The 13,467-nt window shown below is 40.4% G+C and overlaps 1 protein-coding gene and 1 long non-coding RNA gene across 3 annotated transcripts; both read left to right on the plus strand.

Annotated features, from left to right (window-relative positions):
- The first annotated feature begins 599 nt into the window (after positions 1-599).
- LOC105539115 lies at positions 600-4,908 on the plus strand. The gene is made up of 3 exons (XR_001006005.1): positions 600-1,050; positions 4,108-4,110; positions 4,760-4,908. It is a non-coding gene; the product is annotated as an uncharacterized LOC105539115 (long non-coding RNA).
- A 5,115-nt stretch (positions 4,909-10,023) lies between these two features.
- TMEM100 (transmembrane protein 100) lies at positions 10,024-13,125 on the plus strand. Of its 2 annotated transcripts, none has more exons than XM_011979244.1 (2): positions 10,024-10,143; positions 11,608-13,125. In XM_011979244.1, the coding sequence occupies exon 2, from the start codon at positions 11,673-11,675 to the stop codon at positions 12,075-12,077; it is 405 nt and encodes a 134-aa protein (XP_011834634.1). In that variant the 5' UTR covers positions 10,024-10,143; positions 11,608-11,672; the 3' UTR covers positions 12,078-13,125. The 2 variants fall into 2 exon arrangements, with proteins under 2 accessions (XP_011834634.1, XP_011834635.1); XM_011979245.1 differs by lacking the exon at positions 10,024-10,143 and adding an exon at positions 10,947-11,213.
- The last annotated feature ends 342 nt before the right edge of the window (positions 13,126-13,467 follow it).

A 13,467-nucleotide genomic window follows, 5' to 3' on the forward strand; every position in this document is an offset into this window, starting at 1 on the left:
CAGCTCATGGGAAGACTTGTGTGTCATGCAGAGATTCGGGACCTCAGATGAGGGGGAATCATGGATGGGTTTTAAAGAGGGGTGAGGCCGGATTTGCAAACTTGATAGCTTGCTGTATTAGCATTAAGCAGAAGATCTCAAACCTCATGTGGATGCAGACAAGAAAACGCAAGTTCCTGACCTTTCAACACGCACACACACACACACACACACACACACACACAATCCTGATGCAATAATGTAATAGGTCTGGGGTGGAGCCCAGACACCTGTATTTTTTGCAAGCACCCTGTATGATTCTGAGGCAGGTAGCACAAATCCTCCTTGGTGTACAGGACATATTTGACAGTGGTAAGATTGGAATGCTACCGAAAAGAAAACAAGAAAATTTGGAGAAGAGAGGAATATATATCTATGGTGTTCTCTCTTTCTCTGCTTATGAGAACTGTGTGCTTATAAAGGAATCCACTGCATTGATGAAGTCACACAGCAGCCCAGCAGCTTCTTTCTGGATTCCGTGGGCTGGGAAGGGAGGAGCTCTAAGGAAATGCACACTCCATGTGATCAGAGCACACCCTCTTGGCAGCCTCAGGGCAGCCCAGTTGCTTCTACAAAACCAGTCAAAGTCCTGTGTCCAACAGCCTTGTTGGTCCAGCGGTACCTGCTTCCTGTTCCCAGAGAGATTCACCCTTGGGCTTTCCTATCAGTCTTCCCTAAAGTTGGCTGCTCCTGTGTCCTGTCACATAAAACTGTGAACCGAGGTCTCTGACTTACGTCATGTCAGTCACAGCAGGGTGAGGCTCCACAAGTGTGAGTTCTGGCCCCTGCTGCTTTCCTTTCAAACGCAGTTTATGGTTTATTATGGTATTGGACACCGCATGCTCCTTACTGCATTGGCTTTGGGTAAGAAAGAGTGAAAATTAGTGTGCAAACCCTGAAAACCAAAATTTCTGATTAGGGCTGAAGAAAACCTTCGTGCTGCAGTCAGTCTCTGAGCCAGAAGCCTGTGACTCTCTTCACATGGAAATAGATGAACATCCACAGTAAAAGGTCAGTGGCTTTGCTGACAGATGTTGCATCAGGGAATATTTTTTTAAAAAAGAGGCTTCCTACAGCTGTTCTGGTAGCTTGGGTAGTAGTGTTAGCTATTTCCCCAAGTTGTCTTGTCTCAGTTCTCTGATATTCTGAGCCCAGATAGGATTTTTTTTAAAGAAAAGACTAATAAAGTATCTACAGATGGAATCCTGAGATCTGACAATAGGGCACTCAGAAGTTGGGTGACTTGCCCAAGCCACGAAGAGGAAAGAAGAATCAAACTCAAGTTTCCTGACTTTCAGCTAATGGCTATTTTAATTGCACAACAATATTGGAGAGTCAGAAATGTTCATTTTATTGTGGAAGCGATCCAAAACCTTATGCTATAACCTAGATTCTAGAAAAAAGATGATCAAGCCTTATCAGCGCTGTAAAAAAAAAAAAAAAAGGTAATCCAGCCCTATCAGTGCTGTAAAGAAAGTTTTGCAAACTAAGTTTAACTTAGAAAATAAATAGCAAGAAATAAATCAGGGAAGCAAAGCAAGGTTTCCCTGAGACGACTGAGTCCATCATACTGGAAGTCATCCAAAGTTATCAACGGCAGATTCACTAACTGGGTACAAATGTACAGTTGGAATTTAAAGTAGACTCGGTGCCCCTGTGTGTGCCCTGATGGAAGAAACATCGTGTTCTCATTCTGTGGCTGTGTACTCTCTGGGGATCATTGGTTTTACCAAGTTTTTACATTGCTTTTTCAAAGACAATAATGCCTGTTTCCTGTATAGTTTATTTAAGTAAACAAGAAGGAGACAGCAAAGTTCTGTCTCCTTTACAAAACGAGACTTTAAAATTTTTATCTAAAGAAAGAGAGCAAGAGATCTGTTCTCTGCATTGTTCCATAAGATAAGTTCATAAGATAAACAGTTCTATTTTGAACTCAGTTCAGTTGGGCAAATTGTTCTGTTTCCTACTACCCACACACATCATGAATATCAAAGACTTTTTAAGAGGATAAAAATGCTCCCAAAAGGTTTGTTGAACTAGTTCTACCCTCAATTAATATACCACTACAGAGGTTCTGTGGGAAGAGGATGGCATGTTTTTTCTCTGGTGAAGCAATCATCTTAAAATCCAAGAGATTATTTGAAGGCAAGTTTACTCCTTATGAGCTACAGAAAGCATGCCATCATTTGAACACAGAAACAGTATTCCACAGGGATTAGGAAGACATGCTTTGGCATCAATCAGACTTTGGTTCTAGTCCTAGGCACCATTTTCCAAATGTAATTGAATAATTATTATAATTACTATTCATTTATAAATGAATATTTTTCACTATAATGATAAGGAATAATTAATGTACTTAGCACTAAATATCTGGGTACCTTAAAATAACCCATTTAAATAATTATCTAAGTTTTAAATTTACATCCGACTTCAATGTAGAGTCATTCTTTTATTTATTCATTGACTTATTTGGCAATGACTTTCTAAGTATGCAAAATTGATGATAATATCCTTGAGGAACTGACAGATGATTTCCCAACCAACATGATCATGGTAAGCCCCTCAACATAAAGGCTTGCTTCCATTGCATGAGGCCCAAAACAGGACATTTCAAAATAAATCTGTAGTGGATTTGGATTGCTATTTTTTTTAAAGCATTCACTCACGGGGGCAACATAAAATTAGTTCTTAGTAAGGCAAAAGCGTTTCTCCATATGTGAAGTGGCAAGACGAGAACCTTCTATATATTCCTTCTTCATGAGTAGTACCTTAGAGTGGTGGCCACTGGAGAAAATATTTTCATTACCAGAAAATATCTATGTAGTGCTTATTTTAAAATAATGTCTAACACTGTAAAAAAGAATTGTATAATTATGTTCTTATTTTCAAGGAATTTAAAATTGAACATATAATCAATACATTCTTTGCATATGGTCAGTAAAAATAAAGTCTCAAATTGGAATTCTTAAATTTTTTGTATTCTATGCAAAACATTAGCAATCTCACATCCTGTGCATATATATTGTATGTGTGTCAGCAATTGTGTGCATGCATATGCATGTGGAATGAAATGAATTATAAAATTATTCATAATTTTACTGGAAATTTTATTTGTGAGCCTATGACAGAATTTTTTGACAATTCAGACAATGCATCATAACTTACTAGTTAGGCAGTAATGCCAAACTTCTCCAGCATTTGCCTCTCCACCGGAGAAGTGAATAGCTATACTAACAAAATCATCACGTATTCCTCACCCCACATCTACCCCTTGTCCTGACCTATTTCTGCTCACAGCAACCTCAAGCTATTAATTACTTAGGCTTTAAAACCTTACAACTTCTCTCTCGATAACTTTCCCCACTTGAAATTCATTGCTGAGTTTTGCTGATTCTACCATTGCAGTGATTTCCTACCTGTCCACATTTCCCAATATCAGGTGCCCATTGCCTCTTACCTGGACAATCACAGAGGCATCCCAACTGGTATCTCAACATGCTTTCCCTCTTCCCCACATTGACTTTTCCTAGGACATCCCAACACTCTACAATCAGTCTACTGTTTATAATGCGCAGAGCTGACTGTGCAATCCTGTTCAAAACCACACTGCTCTCAAAATAAAGTCCAAACTCGCCACTGAGGCGATAATCTGACCATAAACCATTTCCGGTCTTATTTTGATGGCTCTCTGCCTGCCCTGTGCTCTTCAAAATTCTGCCAAACAAGCTACTCTTTGTAGAAGACTTGTACTTTTCAAAGCTATGCTTGAATACAGGCTGTTTCTTCCACCTAGAATCATGTTCTTTCCTTTTCTATTTATGATGTCAAATGCCTGTGTGTCATGAAGATTACAACCACCACCACACCCCACCCACTACACACACACCCCTAGGCCTGAATTGATTTCATCTTCCCTGGGCCTCCCACAGCCGTTTGTTATTCCTTTTAGAAAAGGATTACCCACATTGGTGTCCCTACGACTTTCCTGTTCTGGATGGTAAACTCCATGAAAACAGAGACCATGCTTTGCCCACTGTTTTGCATCTGCTCAGCTAGAGCATTTAGCAAGTTCCTGGCACCCAAAGGAGCACAGGAAATAAAATGTTCCTGAAGGCAGAGGAAAGGCCTAGGTGACTTTTGAAGTGGCCCGACTACTACGACATCTTCCACGGATTCTGTAGGTACCAGGCCTATGTCTGTCCCGGCCTCAAACCTACCCAAATCTGCTTAATGCAGCTCTATTTTAATGCCCACATGGGTACAAGGCAAAATACATGGCTTAATCATTCTAGAAGCAATAAGTAACCCTTTTCAGAGCACTTTTCCCAAACTAAATCTAGTGACAGTACATCACCCTGAACCTAAGAAAATGAGACTTAAGCTAAACTTAGGAAAATGTATATACTCTAATTTTAAAAATGAATTCCTCACAACACAACATAGAAGAAGAAAGAGGTACCTAGATATGAAACCTGGCTCTGCCACTTTCTCTATAAATAAAATACAAATAGCTGAGAGATGACTGTGTTATGGGTAGTGCATGTTAGATGCTTGTGTTAATGTGTCCCTTTCCTCTTCAAACTGAGCGTATTGTGTGGGTCAGTTCAGAAGGCAGGAGGCCAGCTTCTGGAGTTAAACCCAGAAACAGTGCTAGTCTCTGAACCTCCATTTCATTTTTCTTTTTTCTTTTCTCCATTTCTTTCTCGGCAAAATAGAGAATTAAAAAGTTATTTGTGAAAAATATCCTCCATGCTCCTCTTACCAAGCCTACAACTTAAAACCTATGGTTTAAACTGTACTTTCAATTATTTGGAGGAGGCCAGCACTGAGGAGCCCATCCTGAGCCAGTCATTTTAAGGCCAGTGCTACCTAACTTGGAGGTGGCTAATCCGGTCGGAAGGCATATTCTGCTCTGTGACTATGGAATGGAGAAAAGCTCACTGATCCTTACAGAGATACCATGGATTATCAGTTTTTAGGACACTGTACATGTTACAGGGTGATTTCCAATTTCCAGTACCGGATTGGTGTTGAAGCCTAGAAATTGTACACTGATTAGGAGTCGATTGGGTGTCACACAATGTTTATGTACATCATTTTATGACCAGGACAAGTGATATTGGTCACCAGAGCCTAGGGGGAGATTTCTCCTGTAAACAGGCATCAAAGGGCTCCATGCTATCAGGTATAGGAAGGAGTGGCAAAGGGGTGAGGTCATTGTGGTCCCTTCCCTTCTCCTCCCTGAAAAAAAAAACAAAAAAAAAAAACCAGTATGGTCTGTTTCCTGCAAGCCCCAAGCATATGTGACCCAGAGCTCACTCACTAAGGGAGGGTGATCCTAGGAGTGTGCATTTGTCTTAGGAAAGAAAGTGTCAGCCCAATTTGAGGTAACTGTCGAACTTTGGGCTTCCTCATCTTTGGCCTCTAAGGAATAACGTACATAAATATAAAATGTTATGCAAAATGTACGGGGTTGTATCAGGATGACAGGAGTTTCAGTGTACATTCTGATTTTGAGACAAGAAAATTAATTCTTCTCATCTGAGGCCAGAATGGCAATTAGTTCTTGTTGAAGTGAGAGATTATTTACTCAGCTCTATTTTTTATGTTTATATGATCTTTCGTAGTTAGTCAGAACAAAATGGGGTAAGAGAATGGAGATTATAATATGCATCTACAAGATGGATGCTTCCCTTTCTATATTCACATGGATCTTATGAGATTCCCATACCTAGAAATTGACCACCAATTAGTGAAATATATATTTCTATCTAAGGCACATTCATTGTTCCTTTTGGTACTATTAGATCTCTCTATTTAATGTCCTAGACCTCAAAGAAAAGTGCTTTGGAGGAGAAAAAAAGGAAAAGGGGAATAATAACATGATATCTGCTATCCAAAATGAACACAGAAGCACAGATCACTTTCCAAAATGTCCATGATTTCAGAACATAAATGCAGGCACACCCTTAAAAGAAGCATTAGAGAGGAGAAAACCTGGCCAGCTTCCCGAATCTCCCTGCATCCAATTGGACTGGGTGATGACTGAGATCAAAGGCATGTGGTGATTGGACAGAGGGCCAAGAGGAACTGGCATCCTCAAGGCTGCTGGAAATTAGCCAGCTCAAACACACCAAGCAAAAGCAAATTGGAAATAAAGACAGGCGAGTAATCAAATGCACGTGGGGGCATGCTTCACAAAATGCAAACTTTATGTGTTCCCAAAGGAGAAATTTCCAGATCTTCAACAGCATAAACTCAATGGGAAAATCAAAACATCCCCTTTTGCAACCTTAGAGCCTGCATCTTTGGCTTCCACTTTAGGGAAATGGGCAAAATGACCTCTTTGTCATAGTAGCCACCATGCTCCCTGCCCTCCTCCACTTCCAGGCCCCTCTCCCTTAAGAAACTTTGTCTCTCATTTTGTTTCTTTAAAAAAAAAAAAAAATGAGATTTTCCCAATTTGGGGGCATTCTGTCTGGAATAGCAAATGTTCCCAGCTCTGCCATTTACAATGCCTTTGGTGGAAGGTCACCTCAGAGGTGTGATTTTTCAGTATCACATAATTTCTATGGTGCCTTGACATCCTCTGATGAAGAACACCAATAGGACCACCCCGCTGATGTTATGGAGAGGGTCCACTCAGGCACCAAATGCAATTTTCACCACTGATCTTTATCTTCCTTGTACTCCTTTTATTACCTGCATGTCATGGTGAAAGAGAATAGTTTATGGTCCTATTCCCCTACATACACACTTTCCAACCCCATACTCCCTTAGAAATATAGAGCAAATATTACAAATTCTTTTATGCAGGTCTGATTCACAGAGGGAGAGCATCAGAATGAGGGCTTTGGATAGAAAAAATCTTGCAAATTGGTGCCTGAATAAAGATATAAAAAGAGAGAAGTGAAGGAAGATATTCTTTTCAAACTTGATGCCCTTTCTCGCTCTCTCTATGTGCATATATATAATACACACACATACACATACACACACACACACACACACACACACGGATTACATTTTCATGGAGGAAAACAGAGTAAAATCCAGCAGCATTTAAGGGATTTCCTCTCACCAAATTGTCTCCGATCCCTTAATTGTGTTTAAACCTTGCTGAGTACTTTGTTTACGGTCCCTAGTGTGGCGATTTGCATCCCCTTCTCTCGGTTGCTCTTGGCGGGGCAGGCAGCTGTCTCAGTCTAACTCTAGCTGGGAAAGGTAAGGATCTTTGCTTTGCTCTTTGAAAGATCTGGGAAGGAAATGTTGAATGCCTATGGAGGTTAGGGGCATAGATACAATTCATGCATTGGAGGCTTTGAGAAAAGTTCTCCAAACTTAAAGGAGTCTCCTAAAGCCATGTGCTTTAGAAAGAGCTAGAGAGATTTCCTCTTCCTTGTGAAAATAGAGGGCTTGCAGAAATAAGGCTGGTCACATTGTGGATGAAATTTTGCATTTGGGGGCAGGTGTCCCTGAAGGATGCCCAGGGGTGTTTCATACCTTATAGACACAGAGTGCAAGGAGGAATAAACATTCAGAGGCAACAGGCATAGATCACTAGGAATTCTCTTTGAATTTCAATTTGAAGAGGTAAAGTCGGTTAAAGCGTGTGTCAGTGGTTAGGATGACAGGCATCTATTCTTCTGATACAATTTCTGCTTTCTACCAAACCTTTCTACCTCTTTGAATTTAATGTACAAATCATCAGTTGTCTACTCAGAGTCTAGAGATGGGTAACTGTGTATCAAGGCAGGTGCACACACCGTGCGAAGGAGCATTGGTGTGAATGAGGCACCTGAGCCTGACAAGGTTGAAGAAAGCTTTGGTATTGGAAGTGATGATAGCTTCGCCCATGCTCCCAGGGCACAGACACACTCACTGTGCCTCACTGTAGACTCAGTCAAGGGCTTACCATGAAAAAAGGTGCCATTGTCCTCTCTCTAGAAGTTCAGTTTTTGCACCTTTCGCTTTGGTAACAGGAAAGCATGTTTTCAACAGAATAAGGTGATATTCAGAGCTTCGGTGCGGTTATTGGGCTATCTTGCAGGTGAAGTGGTACTAGAAAATAGAGGGGAATTGCCCTCAAGGGCCAGAGTTTCCAGGTGAGAAGACAGCTCTGTTAAGGAGCTTCTCAAGAACCTCCATTGGACGTAGCGAGCGGCCCCCTCACCATCTTCCAGGGGCAACTTTGGCAAGTTCTGAAATGCCCTGGTTCTAAGTATTCCTGACCCTCAACACCAAGTGACAGCACTCCTCAGGGACGAAGGCTGTCTCTTTAGGTCTGACATTTTTGAAGTGTGAGGATCATGGCGACCAAGGTCCTCCGGGTACTTGCCATGATTCCCCCAAACCTCAGGGACTTTTCAACTTTATTTTTTATAATGACATAACCCTCTGTTTGGCTTTCATTCTAGAATAAATAACTTCCGGTCCCTCTCTTTTTGTGACAAGTCATCAGGGTATTGCTACAACGCAAGGCTGGAGAGACCGTGCTGTGGTAAAGGAGAGGTAAGATGTTGAGAACATCCAAGCCCTTTGCCAGCAATTAGAGAAACATAACAATTTGACAGAAAGACAGAAAACAAATCTCTTCCAAGAGTTAATTTGGATTTATGGTTCACAGTATTAATTAGAAGGGGTTATTAACACATGTGCAGATGAAGAAAATGGAGGATGAAAAACTTTTAACTACAAAGTGTAGGATGAGGTCCCGGTATTTTCTCCTCAAAAAGACAATCTTGGGCTTTATGTATTTCAAGGTTTTAAAATGTTCACAGTTTGTCTGTAAGAAACGATAAACCTATAAAGCCACTTACAGGTTTATGGGGGTGGGAAATAGATGTTTAACTTTATTGTTTGAGCGTATGATGTGTCAAGCTGTATATGTTTGAATGTTTAAAATACCTTGTTCCTTAAACTGGGCCAAGGAACAGAGGTCTTGACATAGGTAGGAGCTTGTTACAGACTTACTGAATCAGAATCTAAGTTTAACAATCTCCCCAGATGATATATGTATCTATTAAAGATTAGGGCTCAAACCAAGGGTTTCTCTGTTACTGGGTGATCTTCGTTAAATTCCTTAACCTCTCTGAGCCTGTTTCCTCATTTATGAACTAGTGAGAATTAATGTTAATGTGTGACATTTCTTAATATTGTGCCATGTCCAGAGTAGGTGCTCTATAAATGGTAGCAATTATCATGATGATGATAATCTTGGCGCTGCTAAAGTTACCTCCTTGCAAGAGCAGTAAACAATCATGTTTAAATCAATGTGACTGCCTTCCCCCCTTAACCGCAAACATTTGTGCCTCCCACCCTCATTCCTAAATGAATTAACACTGAACAAGTGGGGTTTTAAGCTTCAGATGACTATCACGCACATATAAATAAAGAATAATGGGAAAACCTAGGAACATGGATTTTTGCTGGCTTAGAGACTGAATTCAGCTGCCCCATGACTTCACAGCTGTTTCTGCCGCCCTAGAGTGTCTGTCCCCTCAGCTCTGTCCCCTCAGCCGGGTCTGCAACGCTGACTCTGGGATTTTCTTATAAAAATGCCTGATGGACGGGAGGAAGATCTGGAGGTCGGCAGGGGAAAAAGTGAGTCATTCAAATTCACAAAGCAGTCCGCTTAGTAAATGCTGCAAGAGAAAGAAAAGTAAAAGCTGGCTCCTGTCTCTGGGGTATCTGTAGAAATGATTCGGACTTATCATGTCACTGAGCAAAGTTGGGGGAAGCCAAAACTCAGAATCTGCTGGCAAGGAAAAGAACGAAGGAAAAAAAAAAAAAATGTTAGGGAGGGGCAAACTGGAGGGGGAGGGAATAAAAAGAGAGAGGGAGGGAAAGACAAGCGTCATTTAGGAACAGAGGTAGCCTGAAAGCAGCAGGAACTCCAGGATTCCAAACCAGACCAGACCTTATAGTAAAGTATTTTTACATCTTTTCTTTTCCCCAGAAGAGATCCCTAATTATTTTATTGACAGCCTTGCTGTTAGAGGCTCTTTCCCAGAAGTTGGACGAAGAGACTCAAGCGTTGCTGTTTCTTCCCTTCCAAGTCAAGTGGTTACTCTGGTAATGGACTGCCTCTCGGAGGTGAGTGTAAGTAATTTGGGGACAGATCTTGATTTTTAGATTAGCTCAATCTCAGCTTTGGGGCGAAGATATCTTTTTCGGACATAATCTCAAGTATCTTTTAACTGGCCTCACCAGAAGTCAGGGTGTCGTTGGACAACAGTGATTAATTAGTTTGGTGATTAAAAATGACATGTGAGTAGGCAGCTCTAAGATTGAGTTCCTTGCTCAGGGAGTGATATTTTGACTTTCCAGAGCAGGGAAGAACCAGTGATGTTTGATCTGGAGTTGAATTTATTTTCAGTGGATGCTTAATATATTCAAAATATTAATCTCATTGAAACAGTCTCAAGTATCTTTCTTTAAACTTGTTCAGTAACTACAACTGCTCAACTGTGTAGCAGCTAGACGGCTTTTTGAGAATGGAAGACAGTGACTCAACCATGTCTGGGCAGCAGACACGTTTTCACTGATTTCTCATAGAGAGCATTTCAACCAGATGCTTTTGATCAAAAGTCTCAAGCTTTGTCCTGAAATGTTCAGGTTCAAAATACTTAGAAAGCGTCATTGCAGCAAGTTTTATACACAAGGGCATGGAGGAAAATGAGATTTCCTGAAAACCTAGCATGCTTATTTGTTTCCGCATGTTGTAGTATACATAATATCAAAATTTTGTGTTGAGCTTAATAGAAAATTTGTGTATTGATAACTAATTACTCTAATAATTGATTTTATTTTTGCCAGGAGAAAGCACAAAATTATATCCTATGAAGGGGTTGAATTTTTTTTCTTATTTTTTCTCTGTCATAGCAGATTGGAAGATAGTGTTACATTTCAGATCACAAATCCCCACCTCATTGTCAATGAATTTTTTGCTGAACTGTGCACCTAAAATGGTTAATAAAAAGATCCCAGGGAGCAGGTTGCACTGTGTTTAATAGTAACACAATAAAGATTTTTTGACTGTCATTCAATGGAGAAGAACATCATTTATTGCTGGCCACTTGCCTTGACATTGATTTTGTGGGCAGCGAATAGGTGACAGTTTGGAAAGAACGCATGTTATGCCCAGCAAGATTGGTGGAGTCTGAGTTGCTGTAAGTTCTGGGATTAACGGTGTGAAATATTGTTTGTAATGTATTCTCCTCTTGAATGAAACCATTTTTGGATTAGAATTCAGGCATTTCTGTGTGTTTAGAAGAAGGAGAAGCAATAGACAAAGGAGGAAAGCTTGTAAAACATTTGTAGACCGCCAGGGTATATTAAACACTGTAAGTGCTTCCTGCTTTTTCTGTCTTCCCTTCACGTGCATCTGCTTCATCTTATTTTTTGCCTAAATGCAAAGAAAATGCAACCAATTCAAAAAAAGAGTAAAGTTGCTTTTCACATGGATCTATGCCTCCTGGAAAAGAGGTGCCTCCCCAGCTTTTTATTTCTGCTTGCAGGGTTCATTCTGATACATGTAGCTGACATCTCCTGTTATCTTCACAGCTTTCACCCTGGTGAGACTGTCCAGATCTAGTCTGCAAACCCAGCTTAGAAGCACTGTTGTAAAAATGACTGAAGAGCCCACCAAGGAGATCCTGGGAGCCCCAAAGGCTCACATGGCGGCGACGATGGAGAAGAGCCCCAAGAGTGAAGTCGTGGTCACCACAGTCCCCCTGGTCAGTGAGATTCAGTTGATGGCTGCTACAGGGGGTACCGAGCTCTCCTGCTACCGCTGCATCATCCCCTTCGCTGTGGTTGTCTTCATCGCTGGCATCGTGGTCACCGCGGTGGCTTACAGCTTCAATTCCCATGGCTCCGTCATCTCCATCTTTGGCCTGGTTGTTCTGTCATCTGGACTTTTTTTACTAGCCTCCAGCGCCTTGTGCTGGAAAGTGAGACAAAGGAGCAAGAAAGCCAAGAGACGGGAGAGTCAGACAGCTCTCGTGGCAAATCAGAGAAGCTTGTTTGCTTGAGACTGAATAAGACCAAATGGGCTATTGGGCCTGGAAAACCTGCTCTGACTTTGTCACCCAATTCACCCAGAACCATGGTGGGAGAGAACAGATTTGGCATTGGAGCAGACTGGAAGAATAGGGGTGGGAGGGTGGAGGGGCTTCTCCTTTGTGAGGAATGACTCATGTCTTCTTTAACGACAAACTTAATCCTAAGGGCTATTTCTGAGACTGCAAAATCAGCTTTCTATTTACATTAAACATTTTGGGGGTCATGGGAGTGCACGGCATTAGACAGCGTTTGGTTCACCCTGTAAAGTAGCCAAGAAAAGATGAGAAAATAACAAGATAGGCCTGGCACACTAGACATTTGCCTCCAAAAGAAATAACCCACAGTCTTAAGATGTACCATAAAAATGTTCTGCCAAGGATCTAAATTACCTTGGGCTTCGCATGTATCTATGAAATTCTGTGATAATTTTTTGCAATACATTGATTCACTGGCATCTGTTTTTATTTTTCACTTTTAATAACTCATCACTGGTGGTACTTTATCTTGAAGAGTAAACTAATATTTTTTATATTTTAACACTGGACAGTTTTAGCCAGTTGTAATGATGTGTCAGAAGTAAAGAAAAACCCATTAAAGGTCTAGCTAATAGATGCTGTTGGGGGCTAAATTAACAGTAAAATAATCCAATATAGCACTTTTGATGATTTTTATATAAAAATCAAGTATACATTTCATTCAGAATAATAAATACTTATTGCTGCTAAAACTTCTTAAATGGTTGTTTCTGTTGTAGTTATTTCTATTGCAGTTCCAAATTGCTATATTCCCTTGTCTCATTTGCAAGTTCTCAATTATATTTCTCTCAAATGGACAGGTTCCTTCTTCTTTACTGGAGGTTTTTTGTTTTTATCATATTGGTTTTTCATTACTTCTGAATAGTCTTAATTACGTTTACTAAATTCTAAAGGAGTTCTGTGCTATTATAATTAGGAAATCAATGTCTTTGGTCAGGAACTTTATAATGTGCTATTAAATGTATATTACATTTTTGTGGAATCAGTTGTTAATTATTTGCTTAACACATACACAAGCACCAACTATATGCCAGGCATAATGTAGATTCTCAGGCTTCTTACTCAGTTAGATCTAATACAATGCAAATAAAGTTACTGCTTGAATTCTTCAGTGGACATTGAGCTAGTCCACAGCTAGGACTCTATCCTATAACTCCAGCCAGAAATACAGCCCATTCATTTAGTTTAAACCATCTTAAACTAGAATAGAAAGGCATGAAGGTTTCTTAAAACTTGGAAAACAAAATCAGCCTAGCATAGCACAGTCATTGAAAGTCTTTCTATCCAGGAATTTAATTAAACATGGCAGGAGCCCTTGAGCCCT

The sequence above is a fragment of the Mandrillus leucophaeus genome, unplaced genomic scaffold, assembly GCF_000951045.1.
Source record: "Mandrillus leucophaeus isolate KB7577 unplaced genomic scaffold, Mleu.le_1.0 Scaffold20, whole genome shotgun sequence".
Classification (NCBI taxonomy): domain Eukaryota; kingdom Metazoa; phylum Chordata; class Mammalia; order Primates; family Cercopithecidae; genus Mandrillus; species Mandrillus leucophaeus.

Bases quoted from the DNA above. Each gene is read 5' to 3' on its own strand.
- TMEM100 (XM_011979244.1), top strand. From the start codon at position 11,673: ATGACTGAAGAGCCCACCAAGGAGATCCTGGGAGCCCCAAAGGCTCAC.